General features: G+C 37.7%; 1 protein-coding gene across 1 annotated transcript in view; it reads left to right on the top strand.

Moving 5' to 3' along the window:
• The window catches only part of efna3a (ephrin-A3a), a 93,739-nt gene extending 75,006 nt beyond the window's left edge, over positions 1-18,733 (top strand). The window contains exons 2-5 of the mRNA XM_079590103.1: positions 6,822-7,123; positions 10,923-10,988; positions 12,957-13,028; positions 16,899-18,733. Of these exons, the coding sequence (XP_079446229.1) occupies positions 6,822-7,123; positions 10,923-10,988; positions 12,957-13,028; positions 16,899-17,017 (559 nt within the window). The 3' untranslated portion in view covers positions 17,018-18,733. The remainder of the gene's footprint in view (positions 1-6,821; positions 7,124-10,922; positions 10,989-12,956; positions 13,029-16,898) is intronic.
• Positions 18,734-19,482: the final 749 nt, after the last annotated feature.

Raw genomic sequence — 19,482 nt, 5'->3', positions numbered from 1 at the left:
GAACACTTTTCAATCTCACTAAGAGGAAAAAAGCGAAGCTGTGTATTTCCATCCATGGCCTCTGTGAAAAGCTCTATTTCTCTGGAACGAACCGTGTCGAGATCAGAAGCCTGAGCTGTCATCCACACAAACAAACATAAAAGGTCACGTACTCTCATACACTTTCGGTCTGTCGAGTGGGTGGCGGTATTATCGGGAAACTATACTTATTCACTTATTAGTGAAGTGGCCAATATGAGCACTAGCATGAGCCGCTATTTCGGTTTTCTAAAGCTCGATCTTCTGAATAATGTGTGAATGCGGCTTAGATAAAGTAGCCACAGACGTTCTGTAACCCTCATTGTTGATGCAGCTTTGAAGGATTCAATGTTTGAATGGAAGAATGTCCTTGTATTGCATTAACCTGACAATATTCTGTGATCTTTTGAATTCTACTTTATAGAGGGTCATTCGCACTGACTGTAGCAGTGACTGATGGTTTGAGGTCGCTGTTTTGTTGGTAGGTTGTGATTATTTGTATTATATTGTTGATATAAAGGGTCATACGCACTGACAGTGACTTTGTTTGAGGTCACTGTATTTGTTAGTTGGTTGCCCTCACAAATAGGATGTATTGCCATAAATGTATTTATTTATTGATTGATTGATAAAAAAAATATATAGATTTTTTGCTGATTTCAAGATGTTTTTCCATTTGGGCAACAAATCTTCTTAATTTTTAACAAAGTTTTCTTAATTTCAGACGGCAAAACTTCTATATTTTTTTCCATATTTGCATGGTACATAATGTAGTCATTTTATTTCCTAAAAAAATAAGCATAAAAATAAAGATTGTTACTATTCGAAACATATTTATGCAACAATTTTGAGACAGATGCTTTGAACAATATTAGATTTTGACTGATATTTTTTACCAATAGTCTTTATTTGTTTATTATTATTAAGTTGTTTTGTGATCTAAACGGGCTTAAATGTATTTTTATCTTTTAGTACTTTGTCTAATGTTAAGCTTGAAATGCTATACAATTCTCATTTGAGAGGGAATGGTTATACAAAATGGAGTGAAACAACACATGAAATAAAACTACCTGTAAAAGTCATTATGTCCTGTTGAACACATGGTTGTTATGGCATTGTTCAGTGCTGTTCTTTAGAGACCCACCAGATGGAGCCATTTTTTGGTAGACTTGCCAACACTTGACGACTTAAAGATATGATTTAATAGAAAAGGGTAAATATTGGTGAAAAAATATCAGTTAAACCAATAATCAGTGTATATTTGCTCAGAATTAATATAAATTTCTACATTTTGTCAATAGTCGCGTACTGAGGATGATCCCATGAGCACTTCTCCTCTCCCATTGGTAGTCAGTTACAAGTAATGCAAGTTACGTAATCAGATTACTTTTTTTCAACTAGTAGGTTACTTTTTCAGTTTGTAACTCTACTTTCGGTGTGAAATGGCCTTTACATTAGCCAAAAATATAAGTTAGAAAAACAATAGAACAACAAGTTAGCCTAGCCAAGGTGAGAAAAGTAACGCAAAAGTAATGTAACACATTACTTTCCATAAAAAGTAACTAAGTAATGCAATTAGTTCCTTTTTAGGGAGTAACACAATATTGTAACACATTACATTTAAAAGTAACGTTTCCCGACACTGCTTATTTGCATATAGTTGAACACTGCTCGACTCTGCTCAACCACATTGAATTGGTGATCTTCCGTCACGCAAATTACCAGCTCTCATTGAAAGTGAATGACTTACGGCCACTTTGTTGCTGTAAATCGCTGTGTGAATGCTGATGCTTAGAAACCCATTAAGGTGCAGTTAAAGTCCAATTTGGACATTATGTGTGGCTTTATACCCAAAGCGTTTTAGAGGAAAGAGGCGATTCTCAAGTTTCAACTGTTACCGCTAAAGATGTAAGTGTCTCTTTTGGATTCTTTAGAATATGTACAGTAGATTTTTGAGAATCTTCCTGTCTCTCTCTTTATCTCACTGTCTCTCTCACGCTGTCTCTCTATCCACCCATGTGAATCATTCACGGATTGCCCCCGGGAGTGAATTTTCTGTGTTATAGCTTTAACCTTTTACAGGGAATCCATCACAGTAATAGCCAGCCAAGACTGCGTCAGATACCATTTTTGCAATGTTTAAAGCTCAAAAGCAAACTGTGCACAGAGCTGCAGTTACAGTATGTGATAAAAACATATAATGATGTGTGAAGCCTGGCGTGGACTGAACGAAATATTTTGAGATGCATGTTATCGACTTTTATAGAGTTGAAAGACTGTGATGAATGCGTTTTAAGGGATGGCAAGGTCATCATTCATCTGTATGAAGTATGTATGTAATTGGTAGTTGTATAGCATATACTGTAATAGTATGTGTTACTTGTTTGTCAGGCAAGTGTATTGCAGTGTAATTTAGCTGACATAGACAGCAGCGTAACAAATATAAAATATTACAAACCAGGTTGGAGCTGTTAGCACAAACATACGTTAAACCACGATGCTAATGCAGATTACACAGTTTTGAGTTCAGCCAGCTACTTCTTTATATTCTTCCAAGTCATTTTTTGTCATTCTACTATCTTTTTAATAAAAAAAGACACAATTCTACCAAAGACCAGTCATTTTATTTAAAAAAAATTAGTTTTGAAGACAAATAAATGTAGGAAAACAATGACAAACCAGATGGCTCAATAAAAAAATTAAGTTAAATTGTTTAAAAAATGGATGACAAGGAAATGCCATCAATAAAAATGTAAGAAATCCCCAATAAGTAAAAAAAGAACGTTGTACCACTGGAATGTATCTGTAATGTGTCTCTCGGTGGATAAACTGTGTAAATTGAAGTTTTTCTTTAGCACTTAGTGTGGAGACTTTGGCCCTGAAGCGTTTTATGCTGACGGCTGTTTATTGTATCCTCAGACGATTATTAGCTGGATACGTTGCTTCTATCTATCACTTTTATTCCTCATCTACCAGCTTTCTCTCTCTCTCTCGCTCCCTCCCTTCCGCTTTGCCTTCTAACTAACAAGGTTTTCCTGCCCACTGAAAAGAGAGTGATGATGAGACAGCAGAATGGGAAAGTGAGAAAAGAGAGGAAGAGGGAAAACCATTACTCCGTTTTCACACTTCAATACATGTGCACATCCCTGGGGAGCGCTCCATCTCTCTCTCTCTCTCTCTCTCTCTCTCTCTCTCTCTCTCTCTCTCTCTCTCTCTCTCTCTCTCTCTCTCTCTTTCTCTCTCTCTCTCTCTCTCTCTCTCTCTCTCTCTCTCTCTCGTCTGTGGGTGTCATGGGGCAGACATATAGTTGCGTGACACTTCACCTATAGAGCATGTACACTGAAGAGACACAATAATACTGTAACTTAATGTTCTTGATCAGGAAGACACATACACATTAGGTTATTTGAGTTGTGAGGACTGCAGAATCTCACACACATTTCAAGGGATAGTTCACCCAAAAAAAATCAATTCTGTCATCTGCTTACCCTCATCATTCCATACCTATTTAGAAGACTTCTTTTTCTTCCATGCAACAAAAGAGATTTTGAGGAATTGTGCCGGTCGCTAGCTTTGTGTGAGGAACAGATTGAAATTTAAGTTATTCTCTTGAAATCTTTCTTAGCTCTCGTGTAAGTGTTCATGTGAGTTTTTGAGAGAAGTAGTGACTCTTGATTCATTCTTTTCAATGAACTGGTTGATCTGGATTGTGAATTCTCTCTCAGTACTTACTCATCCGCTCACAGCCGTTAACATCTCATGGTTGAGTCGTATGGACCATTTTTATGATTGTTTTAGGGTGTCTTTTTGAAAGATTCAGTCCCCCTAGGAAATAATTGTGTTGAGAAAAATGACCACTATACAGGTTTTGAATGTCATGGGGTTGAAATGTGACTTGGAGGTAAATTTAGTAATTACTTTCATTTTTGGGTGTACTTTTTTCTTTAACCTCAATTCAATCTAAAAGGGGAAATGCTATACACATATTTTGTGTATATATATATATATATATATATATATATATATATATATACTTGTGAAACATTTAAATATCGTGCAAAAGTTTATTTCAGTAATTTGTGCAAGTTAAATTGTGCATTTATTTCAGTAATTCAACTTAAAAGGTGAAACCAATATATTATATAGACTCATTACATGCAATGTGAGATATTTCAAGCCTTTATTTGTTATAATTTTGATAATTATGGATTACAGCTTATGAAAACCCCAAATTCGAAATTAGAATATTGTGAAAAGGTTTTCATAGCTGTAAGCCATAATCATTAAAATTATAACAAACAAAGGCTTGAAATATCTCACTTTGCATGTAATGAGTCTATATAATATATTAGTTTTAAGTTGAATTACTGAAATAAATGAATTTTTGCACGATATTCAAATTTTTCGAGTTTCACTTGTATTATTTACACAATTTTGTATAAAGTAAATTATAATTACTAGAATCGATTAGCCCTAACCATACCCATAAAGAAAACATTTTAATAATATATTTTGACAATATGAATCAACTTATATGTATCTTTTAAATGTACCACACATAAACGTCCCTATTAACTGACAGAAATAGGATATACAGCTGTCTTGACAATTCACACTGGTTTCTGTAAGAGTTCTAGACTCTGCAAATTGAGTTGAGGGAAATGCCCAACATTTGTAGCCAATCAGAAAACTACTCAACCGGAAACACATTCTTCCTTTTATATGTCTGAGTTTGATGGCATTTCTGTAGAGAGCGGCGTTTTGGAGAGAGGTCTAATATAGTGAGCCGAATTCGCACTTTTAACTTAGGTCAGATTTAGCTACCTTACGTTTTATCCTCAAGGTAAATATCTATACTATCAGTCAAAAGTGTGAGCACACCTACTGTTATTCTTTATTATGAAAAATTGTCCACGTTTTAGAATGAAGATTAAGTCATCAATACTATGAAATAACAAATGAAGTAAGGAAATTATGGAGTGATCAAAAATTTTCAGCAAATCAAAGCTCTCATACTGTATGAGACAGCTCCTTACAGCTCCTTCTTAGTTTAACACTTGGCATGTATGGTTCGAGTAAAACGAACATGTAAACGACCAAAAACGGAACATGATGTCACAAGATGCGACCCTAAAAAGGTCAATGTTCAAGCATACCTGTTTTTTTCTCGTCATAGTCATGATGTTGCCCATCATAGTTCGGTACAGGCATCAGAACCATGTCTCCTCGCAGCAGATCTTTGTTTGTGTGTGTGTGTGTGTGACGGACAGATTCCTGCCGCTGTTTTGACTCCTTTACACATTTTATAAGCTCTTCACGAGTTCTCAGCTGGTCAAAATAACATATGTAGACAACAAACAAACAACAAGCCCATTTAGCCCAGCACACAGCGAAATTCACATAATAAAAGCCGACCAATCAGCTTGTGAACATTACCCTATGCCTTAAGGTTCGGTATCTTTAGGTGTGGTGTTAAAATGCCAATGTGAATGCTAAGTAAGACTAAGTAATATTTATTTAATTGCTTTGGACCAAGCGAACGGATCTACAACACACCCTAAATTTCAGCTCTGCACAGTTAGTCAACCAATTTTATGTGATGCGTACTAGCATTTTAGTATGTTTATTAAACCATATTACTCATGGGAGCTATTGGCTGGTGCTTAGATTTTACTCTCCTTTAGGGGACAGTTGGTCCCAGTGTAGGTTGACCCCCCCCCCCCCCCCCACCCCACACACACACACACACACACACACACACACACACACACACATACACACACACCACAACATCATCATCTTCAGGAGTGTCAGGTACATCGCCGTCCCAATTCTCATCCTTTGTTTTTTTGCACTCATTTCATCTTTCCTTACTCTTTTATCTTCTCCCTTTATCTTTATCTCTTCCTCTCCTTGCCTGCACCCTCTCCCTAAATATAGCAGCTTTGATGCATCCCTCCCCAAAACACACGGCATGACAAAAATCTTTCATTCAGTCTGCGTGTGTGTGTGTGTGTGTGTGTGAGCAGGAGAGAGAGAAAGAGAGAGAAAGCCCTAATCAAGGATGTGATTGCCATCTGTTGTGTATTGATAAAAGGCTAAGAAAGACACTGATTAAAAAAGAGGGGGGAAAAGCAGTGGGAAAAAAGAAAGAAAACTGCAGAAACGGTGAGTAAAGGAGGAGGAGCGGAACTACAAAGAGGACACGTGAATAATGCGCATTTTAGAAAGCAGGAAAAACTGCACTGCATGTTGTAGTACCGAAACTGTGTAAAAAAAGAAAAAGGATTTGTAAAGAAAGACACGGAAACCGAGGAGAAAGGGGTTAGCGGAATAGCGGAAGAGGAACGGAGAAGGAGTGGGTGACATTTCTGATCCTCGTTTTGTAATTGAATAATAATCTCCTGCGGGACCTGACCTAGAAGCGCGCAAGTGTGTGTATTAGCATGTTTTTTTTTTTTTCCTGTGTGAGCTTGTGCGGGACAAAGAGAGTCAAATGAGAAGGGCGACTGTGAAATGAAACACTGCCCCCTGTTGTTTGATCAGGGCCTTGCGCACATTACGCATGAAAAATGATCCGGTTTAATGTGCTGTGGCAAAGCATTGAAATATAACTGCTTTTTCATTCAAGACTTAGACGTTTTAGAAAGGTCAATGAGATAAATCTTCCCTTTCTCTTCCTTTTTTATATCTAAAATACAAAGTATATATGACTCATGCCATCCGAATAGCAAAGACACTGTAATCTTATAATAATGTTTTTGTCTTTCTCTTTTTTTATTCTTCCTCTCTCTTTCTTTTAGCTTGCGGAGTGAGGGCTACACCGTACAGGTCACCGTGAACGACTACCTGGACATCTACTGTCCACACTACAACCAGAGCCAGCGGGGGGCGCTGGAGCGCGGGGTGGCCGAGCAGTACGTTCTCTACATGGTCAGTTACCGAGGCTACCGCACCTGCGACCCACAGATGGGCTTCAAACGCTGGGAGTGCAACCGGCCGCACGCCCCCCACGCGCCAATTAAGTTCTCAGAGAAATTCCAGCGTTACAGCGCCTTCTCACTAGGATATGAATTCAACGTTGGTCATGAGTACTACTATATATGTGAGTATTTGATCAAATTCATAAAAATCACCATCACAAGGTTTTCTTAATGACATTTTTGTTTGTTACAGTTTGTTTAGCTGCTAGGTTTCATCTAAATGTGCACTATGTATAGGTTTTATTTATAAAAAAAGAATAGTAATTTTTTTAATATATATTTTAAATCATATCATTCAATCACCGTATACTGGCATGAGTCATACCAATTGCCTAATAAAAGCTGTTATATTTTACATTGAACATTGGGGCTGGTATGTTCACATAACCAGATCACAAGACCAACCAAATACTAATTGCTTTATCTTGATCATTTCAAAAAATGCCTGAGTGAACCTTTAGAAACAAATTAAAGCTCAAATTAAACTCAATGGATAATATCAGTACAAATGTAATCAACTATATGCAAGAAAACAATTTGCAGCATTTCAATTCCATGTCTTCAAGAGATCAAAATTGTTACTTTTGGGGAAATTGGCCCAAAATAGAAGTCTAAATGGACGTTGGAGCCAATGAGGGCTCACTTTTATTACAAACAATAAAAAAAAAACGCTTTGAAGCATTACATTTTTGCTAGCAATCTGCTGCAGATGCTTTATGTCAGTGTTATTCAGATGGCGGACGGCGATCTGGTTCTGGACCCCGGCTTGGTTCCATCTGGACCGTTGGACATAATTGTGGCATTTTACCGTTTCCACAGTTTAAAATGAGCAGCGTGTCAAAACAGTGGAGCGGTTCACAGCACAAGTGCTCAGGTTCATTTACGCTAATGATCATTCGGCGCTACATCCTCTAATATTTGTATCTAGAGCCAAACGCGCTTCATTCAAGCCCTTTCCTCTCTGTGAGTTCTCCTCACTAGAGTCGTAAAGCGCCACATTAAGAGATGCAGATGACGCGGTTATTTTGACAACAGTTGCAAAAACACAATGAGCAGCAAAAAAGATAGTTTTGCTAAAACACTGCAGAAAATGAGAATGCAGAAAATACAATTATTTTTATCTGTCACACAGATGACCTCGACCGTTTAACTAAACCAGGTTTGTGACAAGTTAATGCATAGCGCCTTTTTTCATACATTTAACATTATTAATCAGCATATAAGAGCATTTTATAATAAACAATGTTTTCTCAGTCCTAAGGCCTTCTATGTGCCTTCTAGGTGTAAAAAATATCTGATCTTACTGTACCTTTTTATATTCATATCCAGTTGGGAGAAATATTTACTTTTTTTGGTAAACATTGTTAAAAATTCTTAGACGTCACTGCTTTGGCTCTCTGGACCCAATATTCTCATCTTTGATGATTCATTTGAGTGTTTAGGGGTTTTTTCTTTTACAAAGTACTACGGCTGCCCCGATGGAAAAGTATAACTGTTCCAAAAAAGTATCGTCCGAACCTCTGATGCGAAGGAAATACTGTATATAGATCGGACCTCTTATAACTTTAATCGAATACCCCTGCTTTATGTATTGAATAACAGTGTGCCAGACAATTCTGAAATGTGATGCTTGCCAATCTGAGTGAATTATTTAATTATTTATCACATGATTTGAATTTAAGTCCAGTTTTATTCTGTAAATGCGTCGTAGTTTCGCATTGTCGTAGTACTAAAAAAGTCTACGGTACGTTTTTACGTCTCAAGCAAGTGTATACGTTTTATGTGCACATTCTGGATATCAGTATTTGTCATTTTTATGCAGTATCCCAATATTTGCATAGGAATATGTAGATGGAAAGCTAATGGCACGTTGCCACAGAAAATGTTTGTGAAAACAAGCTTACAATGGAAGTATCTGTGGGCAAACATTGCAAACGTGGATTTTCTGTCAACAAACTCAGGTGCAAGTCGAAATTATTTCACGTGGTTATTGACAGCATGCCACAGACACTGTCCATAGAACTTGTATTTAACATAATAATCCATTCAAGTGTTCTTTTGCTAGCAAGTTCCAGTTTGCAGCAGGCATACTTCATCTAAACTCCACTGACAGAAAAGGTTATTACACAGGGAAAGGCATACTGGGGAGCAGATGGAGGTTTAGTGCTTTGTTCAAGGGGACATTGCCTTGGCAGGATCCTCCCTTTCATGATGTGGCGATTGTACCGCTGAGCCAATCAGAGCCCTTCCTGTCGTGGAGTTTTTTGAGTTGGGAATAAAAGAAGTGAGAAGTTTCTGCGTGAGCACCATTATGTGCAGGGTTACAGATAAGTCATACAGATGCAGTTAACACAAGAGAAACTCATTAAGAAAACAATTTGCGGCCCCAGTGATCGTCTTTAAAGGGCTTTGTCGTTACGAAGCAGTAGTTTGAAGATAGGCGGCAAGTTATTTCAAACACAACAATGTTTCATTCATTTTTTTTTCCCAAATCACAACTGAGAATAAAAGAAAGCTCCTAAGGACAAGCTCGAAATGCATCTCTCCCAGCAAGTCCATTTGCTCTCAAAACTGCCGTGTTGGTGAAACGGTGACAGCTTGGCCATGCAAAGGAGCTTGTTATCGGGAAACGGACGTTACGGGAGGCCGCCGATCATCAGTCTTTCTGGCATTTGGGTCAGTCACTACCAATTAGAGCGCACCCGTTTTTTGGATCGAAAACTTTCTAATGCAAAGCCTTTCTATTAAAACCGAGTGTTAATAGAGCATTGCTAATGGTGATTTTCTGATGCATGTCTCACCTAATGCTAATAGTCGTCTTCATTAGCGAGGTCTGTAGGCAGGTTATTAGCGATTGTATGACAACCATTGGTATTGAAAAATGATATCGCACTCAAACATTTCTATGATAATGCGGCCCATATGTTTATCATCCTGAAAACAAGAAACGTCCTCTTTGTCTCAGCCCAGGGGAGTTAGTTTAGGGCCAATTCATCAATCAAAGATGGTATCTGCAGCTTGTGGAAATGGGTAATTTAATAAACGCGCACCGTATCTGTTTTGATCAGTGTTATTTATTTAGTGTTTGTTTTATCTCAGCAGAAGGAGCTTTGGCTTTGGCTGTGAATTATTCTGTTGAAATAAAAGAGTTTAATAGTAGACACACTCTAAAGCGCTCTCACCAGGTTGCTCATTCCAGTTCTTCATGTGAAGTATTCTGTGATCATTTACATATGGAAGACTTAAAGGTACAGTGGCAAAAACAACCTGTTGAACTTAGTGTTCAGAGTAAGGGCAGAGAATGGGCATGAGAAACTAAATTAAAGCAGTTTTTGGTGCAAGAAATGGACTAACATTATAAGTGGACTTTGGAGGAGGGTTTGGGTAACAGGTTAAAACCAGTATAGATATGTGAGGAATGGAGTAGTTACAAAATGTTTTAGCTTTTAATTAGGTAAAAATGCAGCGATAAATGTTTAAATCTGTTGTGTTCTACTTTCTTAGTACATTTAAATATTTACATTTATTCATTTAGCAGTGACGTGACGCTTTGGATACGCAGTACATCTGTATTTTGTATAGATAGTAGGTGAAGTTTTTACCAAATAAATAAATAAAAAGGCAAAAACTGCATTTATTTTTAAAATGATGACTGACACCAATCACATACTACATGAAGAGGTCATGTGACTGCAACATAGAATTCTACTATTTGAAATGTTTACTATTGCATAATAATACTTGCTATTTTACTATTTACTGTTTCACTTATAATTGAAAGTATACAGAATACTGTGTATACTGCATAGTGTTCATTTAAAAAGCTACAGTAGTATTCTGAGCCTAGAAGTGCTGTCAGTGCATGTCATTGTCCAGTAGGGGGCAGTAGGTTAATGTTTGTGCTGTCATGTGTTGTTGCAGCTACACCAATCCATCACCACGGACACAACTGTTTAAGACTGCGAGTGTTTGTCTGCTGTTCTACAGGTGAGCATCTTCACACACACATAGAAACAAAAAAAGCACGTAAACCGCAAGGGGAGGTCATGATGCTGGTTTTAATGTGTGTTTGTGTGTGAGCAAACTTAATGCCCGAACACGTTCTGTGGCCTCTTTGATCAGAGCATGTGTGGAGACGTCCTCTCATCCCCTGCTCTCTCTTTCAGTTTCTCCTGTCACTCTTTTGCTCTGTCTTTCTTTGCTAGCATAACTCATGCAGCTCTTGATCACAAGTTTAACTCCGCGCTGCATTGATCTAATATTTTTCAGTTATATTACATGTGTGTGTATTTGTTGAAATGGCTTTGTGTTTGCATATAATGCACCTAAAATTGATCTAAAAAAATTATGAGCAAGTGATGTGTATAGGAAGTGACAATAGGAATTACATTTTAAAAATTTAAACTCTATATTAAGGTAAAAAATTATGCATTTTGCTGAACAAGGTATGCTATGGCCTAGCAGCATTTTAAATTTTTTTTATAAAAAGACTATATTGACAAATTGCCAAGAATGAAAGTGGAAAAATACAGTATGCCTTAAAGTGGTCATGATATGAGAAATCTAATTTGTCTTGATGTTTTGACATGTAAGAGGTATTTGTACCTTTAAAACATCTTGCAAGTTTCATAGCTTAAAACGTCGTCCTCATAATAAACAAAACATTTATATAATCAGGTTCCAGAAATGGCTAGTTTTGATGTTGTGGGATCTTTGACGTCACATGAGCAAAGCCATTAGCATATGACTGGCTCCAGAGCAAGACATCAACGAATAGAGACAGAGCGTATTTAGGCCACGCCCACACTGGGGGAAAACAATCCAACCGTCTCCATTGACTTTGCATTGCGAGAGGCTGCCTCCTTGTCATTTCTTGCTTCTAACTAAAGACAGAAAAATGCCTAAAAGCTGCTGTGTGACAAGGTGTACAGCAAACAAGCTAAAAAACCCAGAAATATGTTTTTATTAGATGTCGACCCCAAAAAACGAGTGTTTAAGGACATAAAAGTGGATCAGGCAGTTGAGACAGAGCGTAACGTGTCTCATTACTCTGAGAACTAACGTACGCCCGCTGGAGGAGAACGTAATCGGCAACACAGGATAGCTTATCTTACAGAAATATAATATATAAAACTGACATTTGGATATTTGACTCAGCAGTGACCAAATGTTTAACTTACTGCACACGTAACTGTATTTTTAGTGCATACTGAGTGTCAGGATCCCACAATTTACCCATTTGTTCCAGCCTTTATCCACTTTTAAGTCCTTAAACGATCGTTTTTTGGGGTCGACAACTTATAAAAACGTATTAATGGGTTTCTTAGCTTGTTTGCTGTACACCTTGTCACACAGCAGCTTTTAGGCATTTTTCTGTCTTTTGTTAGAAGCAAGAAATGAACAGGAGGCAGCCTCTCGCAATGCAATGGAGTCGGTTGTCAATGGAGACGGTTGGATTGTTTCCCCACCGGTGGGCGTGGTCATCTCAGCATAGGCCCCGCCCTCTAGCATCCGGTCGTTTAATGGCTGACATTTGTCTACACTGGATATGAGCGTCGCGTCAAAAGCAAATAGAGATCCATTATAATCACTGATGCTGTCTACACGGAATACAGTATAAAATATGTGCGTTCAGTTTCTGACATATTCCATGGACTTGAGTCTGTCGACAACAGGACAAATGGAAAAATGAAGAACATTCGCATTTAAGGTGTTCTGAATCGCGGAACAATAAAAGTGGTCGTTTACTGACTAGCCTTAAAGGAGCTTCCCATTAAAAACAGATCATTCAATTATTTTCCGCTGTGAATATACATTTGTTTTGGTTTTTGTCCAAAAAACTTTATTAGCATTATAGGTGAACCTCAAGGAACCTGCATCTCATGACCCCTTTAAGTGATCAGATAGTGCTTAGGGTCACTGCATGCACTGAGATCATGTTTTTCTTTGCTACAGTCTCTAATGCAGATGATGACTCGAACCAGAGTCCCCCTGACTACACTGTCAGACCCAAACTGCATGACATCGGTGAGTGAACACACACAAATGTGAAGCCTTGTACACACATTGGCTTTATATAAGTGTGTAACACATATGTTCATCTGTTCTCACAAATATGGTTTTACACATTTAATCTGCCTCATGAGCATCTGAAATTCCTCTTAAAAGCCTGGATGACCATAATGTCCACTGACCAGGGGATGGCCAATAATAAACAAATTACTGCATTTATTCAGTCTCTCTATTTTTGCTCTCTCGCCCTTACTTAACTACTGTTTTTATTCGGAGAAATCGAGCTGTGAATGTGCAGTGAGACGCATTATGATTGCACATCTGAAATGTATGTCCAGCGAATACTCAGAAACCCAAGTTCACATCAGGATCACAGGAAGGATCATCGGAACACACTGCAGGATGCACAGCTTGGCTCAACGCCCACATGCCCTTGCTAAAGCACATAACTAAACAAATAGCTGGCACTTTACACCACCGTAGGCATCCAAAAGCACTCTAGCAGTAGGACGTGTGTGTGTGCGCGCGCGTGTGTGTCTGTGTGTGTGTGTGTGTGTGTGTGTGTGTGTGTGTGTGTGTGTGTGTGTGTGTGTGTGTGTGTGTGTGTGTGTGTGTGTGTGTGTGTGTGTGTGTGTGTGTGTGTGTGTGTGTGTGTGTGTGTGTGCCATTAAAATGGAAACTGATTATGACACACACACCATATGAACCAAATGACCCATCTGTACTTAGATCCTCCTACTTCTAAAACTGTCAACATCTTGTTAGCTTTCTCAAACCATGTCTAATAAAAAACACATTGCTGACAGGTCAACCACCCTATTTTAAGGGAGAAAAAACTTGTGTTGCAGTCTTGAGGACTAAGTTTTACTTTGTTTCCTGTCAACAGCTCCATAATGCCATCGTTTGTGCTGATGCTGCATTAAAAAAAAATTCTGCTTAAGTCTGTATAGCACACATCATATAGACATAGTGTGTTCCAGTCAGGGATTATACTCGATGAAACCGATATGAAAAGATAGGGTTACGGATGTCAAAAAAGCACTGCGTAATCACTATTCTGAGAAGACTTCCAAAGACCCAGGAGACCTAATGTTTCTTATTTGAGCTTGCCAGGTCACACTGGAAGAATTTATACACTAGTTTCAGTCAAAGAAGGTGAAACGGCTAAAAGCTAAAGTGTGCTTTTTTCTCTTTATTCGGCTGCTTCTTCTTAGTTTTTTCTTATCACTTATGTACATTAGGATTATGGTATTATGTTACATCTTATGCTGTTAAATTAATGTTTATTGCATTCATTGCAATAATTTTAGTATTTTCAAATTATTTCAGTTAATGAAATATACATTTTCCTACTGTAAATTTAAAGTCAATTTGTAAAACTTAAAATGTTGCTACCGTATTTTTTTATCGTAAATTTCTAGCTACTGTTTTTTTTACTGTCAATGAAAAAAAAAGTAGGGATCAGGGTTATCACAGTGAAGACCTGACCTGGTGTGACATCATCCTTTGAACTACCATTGGTCCGTGGTGATGATGTAATAGGTAGTTGTGCGCGGAGGCTCCGCCTTCTTTGACACTGAGAATCTTCTCCAGTTCATTTCTTCTGTTCAGTCCGTCGAGGTCAGACGTCACGAATAAAAACATGAACACACTGGAGAGCTGCTTTATAGTGGAAATTGACGTTGTAATTATGAATTGAAAGCTATACTTGCACATTTTCATGTTTAATACTGTAAAGCTGCTGCTTGCTTTAAAGCAGGGGATCGGATGCTTTCTGTCATTATTTTGCACAGCAAATATTTACATGTTCATCTAAACACAGCTCTCAGCAGAGTAGGTGGCGTCGGGGTGTTTGATAACAGTATGCTGAAAATGTATTTCGAACTTCTTTTTACCCCTAAGCAAAGAACAATCTGTTTTGCAATCACAGCTTGGATATAAACAGCATTGCAATTCTGGATCAGCGGTTGATGTTCAACATCGAATCTGGGACCAGTTGAGAACCACTAGGGTATAAGACTATATTTGTTTGACAGGAATGTTGTTCTAAAGATGCTGATCCAGGAGCACATCCTACTTTGTCGCACAAAGAAGAGCACAGCAAAACCTAGTCCAGTTGGAATTTCGCCTATGCGCGTCAACAATAATAAATTCCAGACATTTCCGCGATGTGTTGACACGTCTCCGCTGATATGTCCATTGAGCTGTGTGTCTATGTTCACTCACGTCTGCTATCACAGCGGTGTGTTTAACCTCTAACTGCCCGAGCGTCCTTTATCAACACGCAACGTGGCGGCTGCTGATAAGAAATGTCACATATTCTTTGTTTTTTTTTGTCTGATATCCTTCCAAGTCTTCTCTCTACAATCATATCTCCCGTTTTAATAGATAAGATTTCTCTCTCGCTATCTCTCCCTCCTTTATTTCTCCTTTTCTCTGCCTTTCTCTCTTTCTAAGTGATTATTTTCATCATCAATAACCCTTGTAGAATGTTATATTGAGCTTTAGGGCCAGTAATAATACGGAAAATGAATGGATGAGTTTTATCTTCCTTATATTTAGAGAAGGCTGTGGGGAAACCATTACAGTTGCTGCAGGTTTTTACATTACTCAAGGAGGAATCATTATTTCCCCTGCTCCCTTTATCATTCTATGATGTTTAGTAGGTGATAAGTTACCGTCTATGTCAATGTCTGACTTTGACGTCTAGCTTCTGGTTGCGGTGGCTTAATGGTTGGTGCTTGCGTTCCTGACAGTGAGCCATGGTGCTCATGTAATGGATGCAGGTTTGATCCCAGCCTACAGTGATGCTCCGATCTCATTCCCTCTCTCTGTTTCCAATCATTTCCTATCCCTCTCTTCTTGAATACCCTGCTGATAAGAGCAGCTAACACGATGGAAATAAAGAGCTAACGTTAGCCATTATTCAGTGAGAGATTGACAGTTAAATAAGAGATTTTGTTCTTAATCTGAATGATATCACAAAAAATGTATCGAATTATATATGGAATGTTGGAAATCCAGCTTTGCTAATACTCACATTTCGATTAGAGAATAGATCTGGAACTGGTTTGTGACATAAAATTGAAAATAAGAAATAAATCATATTATAACCTATAAAATCTCATTATACCTTTTTTAATGTTTTTGAAAGAAGTCTCTTATGCTCACCTAATATAATAATATATCAAAAATACAGCAAGAACAGTGAATCATAAAATATTATTACAATTTTAAATAACTTAGCAGACATTACAAGCCATATGCTGACTTGGTGCTCAAGAAACATTTCTTATTATTATCAATGTTGAAAACAGTTTTGCGATGCTTAATATTTTGGTAACAATTTACAATAAAGTTTGTTAGTTTACATTAGTTAACATGAACTTATAATGAACTGCACGTATACAGCATTTATTAATCTTTTTTATGTTAATTTCAACATTTACTAATAATTTAAAATCTTGTTAACATTAGTTAATGTACTACGAACTAACAATGAACAGCTTGCTCATGGTTAGTTCATGTTAGTTAATACATTAACTAATGTTAACTAATGAACCTTGTAAATCTTTACCGATATTTTTGCGGAAACTGTGATGCATTTTTTTCAGGATTTAATTGAAAGTTCAAAAGAACAGCATTTATTTTAAATAGAATCTTTTGTAACATTATAAATGTCTTTACTGACACTTTTGATCAATTTAATGCGTCCTTGCTGAATAAAAGTATTAAAATCTTTCAGGTAAATGATATGTATATTTTTAAATGCTTCACTCTGAGACGGCGTATATAGTTTTGTAGGCTTTTTATCAGTGTAAAGTCTTTACATGCTCACTAACTTTCTTTCCCTCCTTCCTTCTTTCTTCTCTCTCTCTCTCTCAGATGAGTTTAACCCTGAGATCCCCAAACTGGAGAAGAGCGTGAGCGGCAGCAGCCCGTCTGGAGACCGACTGTTAATCACTGTGGCGACGCTTCTCCTCGCTGCTCTCCTCGTGTCTTAGCAACCGTCTCTCTCTCTCTCTCTCTCTCTCTCTCTGACGTTTCTGAGCCAGCAGCTCCGAGCGCTCGCCTTTCGTTCAACCTGTGCGGGAGATTATCCAATCAGAACAGATTAACCAATAGTCGAGCCCTAAACACTGGAGCTAATTGTAGACCTACCGCACCCAAATAGTGGCCTTCGTCTCCACAATTTTGGAATAAGGAATGACGTGCATCAATTTCAGAATTTGCCTTTGCGATGGAACGTCCACTCTCTTCAAACGTACACGCGGAGGAAAACAAATCTGGTTAGACAGTGAGGTCTCTCTACCTCCAGCTACGTCCGTTCTCGTCTCTAATGAACCTACCCAGACTGGGGCAAATCTTGAGATGGACATTTTAAGATTGACACGAGCTCAAATGGATATGACAAGCGTCATAGTGGTCAGTGGATCTCTAGCTGAGAGACTCGAGGAGTGCTGGAGACCTTTGATCCTGTCTTAACGTTCTGTCACAACCCATACCTGTCGGACTGCAATATGTGTCAGTCATTGGTAGTTCAATAAAACTCATTTGCCCGTCACTAAGTTCCGGTGTCAGGCTTATGAATCGATCACAGAAAGGCACGGCTACTGTTTCTGAGACTTGTCTGTGAGCTGTAACGGGAACGCTTTCCTTCTAGTTTCCCAGTTCCATTGCTGAACTTGGAAACCAGAGATCGGTCGGAGGAGACCATCACTTTTGTACATTGTGTGACCGGAATAGTTTGGACGTCAGCAACGCACATAAGGAAAGAGAATCGAGATGGACCGAACTAACGGTAGATGGATAGATAAATGTTTATTTCCTATAGTATGTGCGTGTCATCACGGAAAGGCACTGGACTGGCCAGTGCCACTGATTAGCATAGTGGCCATTTTTGTAAGAGCGGTCGAGTCGTAAACTGCAATTCGCTGTTTTATATCGAAGAATTGCGATGCAGATTTAGTTTTTACCGTATGATACATATTTAACTGCTCTTTGAGTACGTTAGTTTATTTACTTAATTTATTGAGTTATTTATTGATCATTTGATCCTTTTTTGGGAACTTTGTGAGTTTTGTCTGCTTTCTTGAGGGATCCTTCCTCGTCTTTGCTAATGCCAAATTATTTTGTTTATTTATGTTCGTTTCATTGACTTTATTTCTGTTCACGTGCCAGCAAATTGAGTCTTAGTTACAGAAAGACATATCTAATGCATCTCATCCATCGCGCTCGATTGAAATAGGTACATTATCTTTATAAGGAGAGTCATTATTATAGGACAGTGTGAGATTGTTGTAGTCTATATTGGTGGGCGGGGCTGGGAGGGCATTTAGGGAGGGGCTTCTTGAGAGGGCGTGGCTTCAGTGCAGTAACGGAATAAATCATTCCTCAGAACGCTGCAGACAATGTCAAGAGTGAATGTCTATGTAAATGTGTCTGCGTATGTGTCTTATGAGTGTGCACTTTACAGGGGGTTGTGAAAGTGTGCGCATTTTGGCATTTTCATATGCATTTAGATACACATTTGTAGGTTTTAAATACTCAAGCTTGTGTGAGAGTTTTGGCTGGTGAGAATGAGACGGGTGAGAACGAAAGCATTTATCATTGTTGGCAACAACAGTGCCAATCGTGTTTACCTTAGAATGATTACAAACATGTAAACGAATCATGAATGACAATTGCCAGAATGAAACTTAATAAAACATTCTTATTTTAACACTCTCGCTGTTATTTTTATCGTCTGCGGTGCAATAGAAGTGTATCAAATAATGTGTAAAGGGGATGCAAGGAGACATTTGCAAGCAAAATCATTTAATTTATTAGAATACTAAAAGTACGGGACAGCCCAGACAGCAGCTATAAGAGTTTACATTGAATTAAATGGAGATTAATACAGATTGTGAAACCTAAATACCTATAATAACAGAAAAGGAAAAAACATAATGCATAATGTCGGGACTTTTAATTATAAACAAGCCTGAAATACACTGGGACTATATACTGTAAAAAACTGTAAATAAAACAATGATTAATGACGTTTTTACAAGAAAATCTTTGTACTTAAAAATGCCACGTTCCATTCAATGTGTTACTTGCCATTTCTTTGGAATTGTGAAATTTGTAAGCAATTTTTGAGTGAAAATTATTTCTACACCAAGTTTTTTTTTTCTACACTCAAGTATACTTGACAAAAGTTTGGAAATATATATATATTTTTTAAATGTTTTTGAAAACAATCTCTTATGCTCACATGCTGCATTTATTTAATTGAAAAAAATACAGTAAAAACAGTAATATTGTGAAATATTAAATAATTATTTTCGATTTTAATATATTTTTAAATGTAATTCATTTATGTGATGGCAAAGCTGAATTTTCATTACTCCAGTCTTCAGTCACATGATCCTTCAGAAATTATTATAATATGTAGATTTGCTCCTCAGGTAACATTTCTTCTTATTAT

Source organism: Phoxinus phoxinus (genome assembly GCF_949152265.1).
Source record: "Phoxinus phoxinus genome assembly, chromosome: 19".
NCBI classification, from domain to species: domain Eukaryota; kingdom Metazoa; phylum Chordata; class Actinopteri; order Cypriniformes; family Leuciscidae; genus Phoxinus; species Phoxinus phoxinus.
The sequence above is the reverse complement of the archived record's forward strand: the minus strand, read 5'-3'. Positions and strand labels throughout refer to the sequence as shown.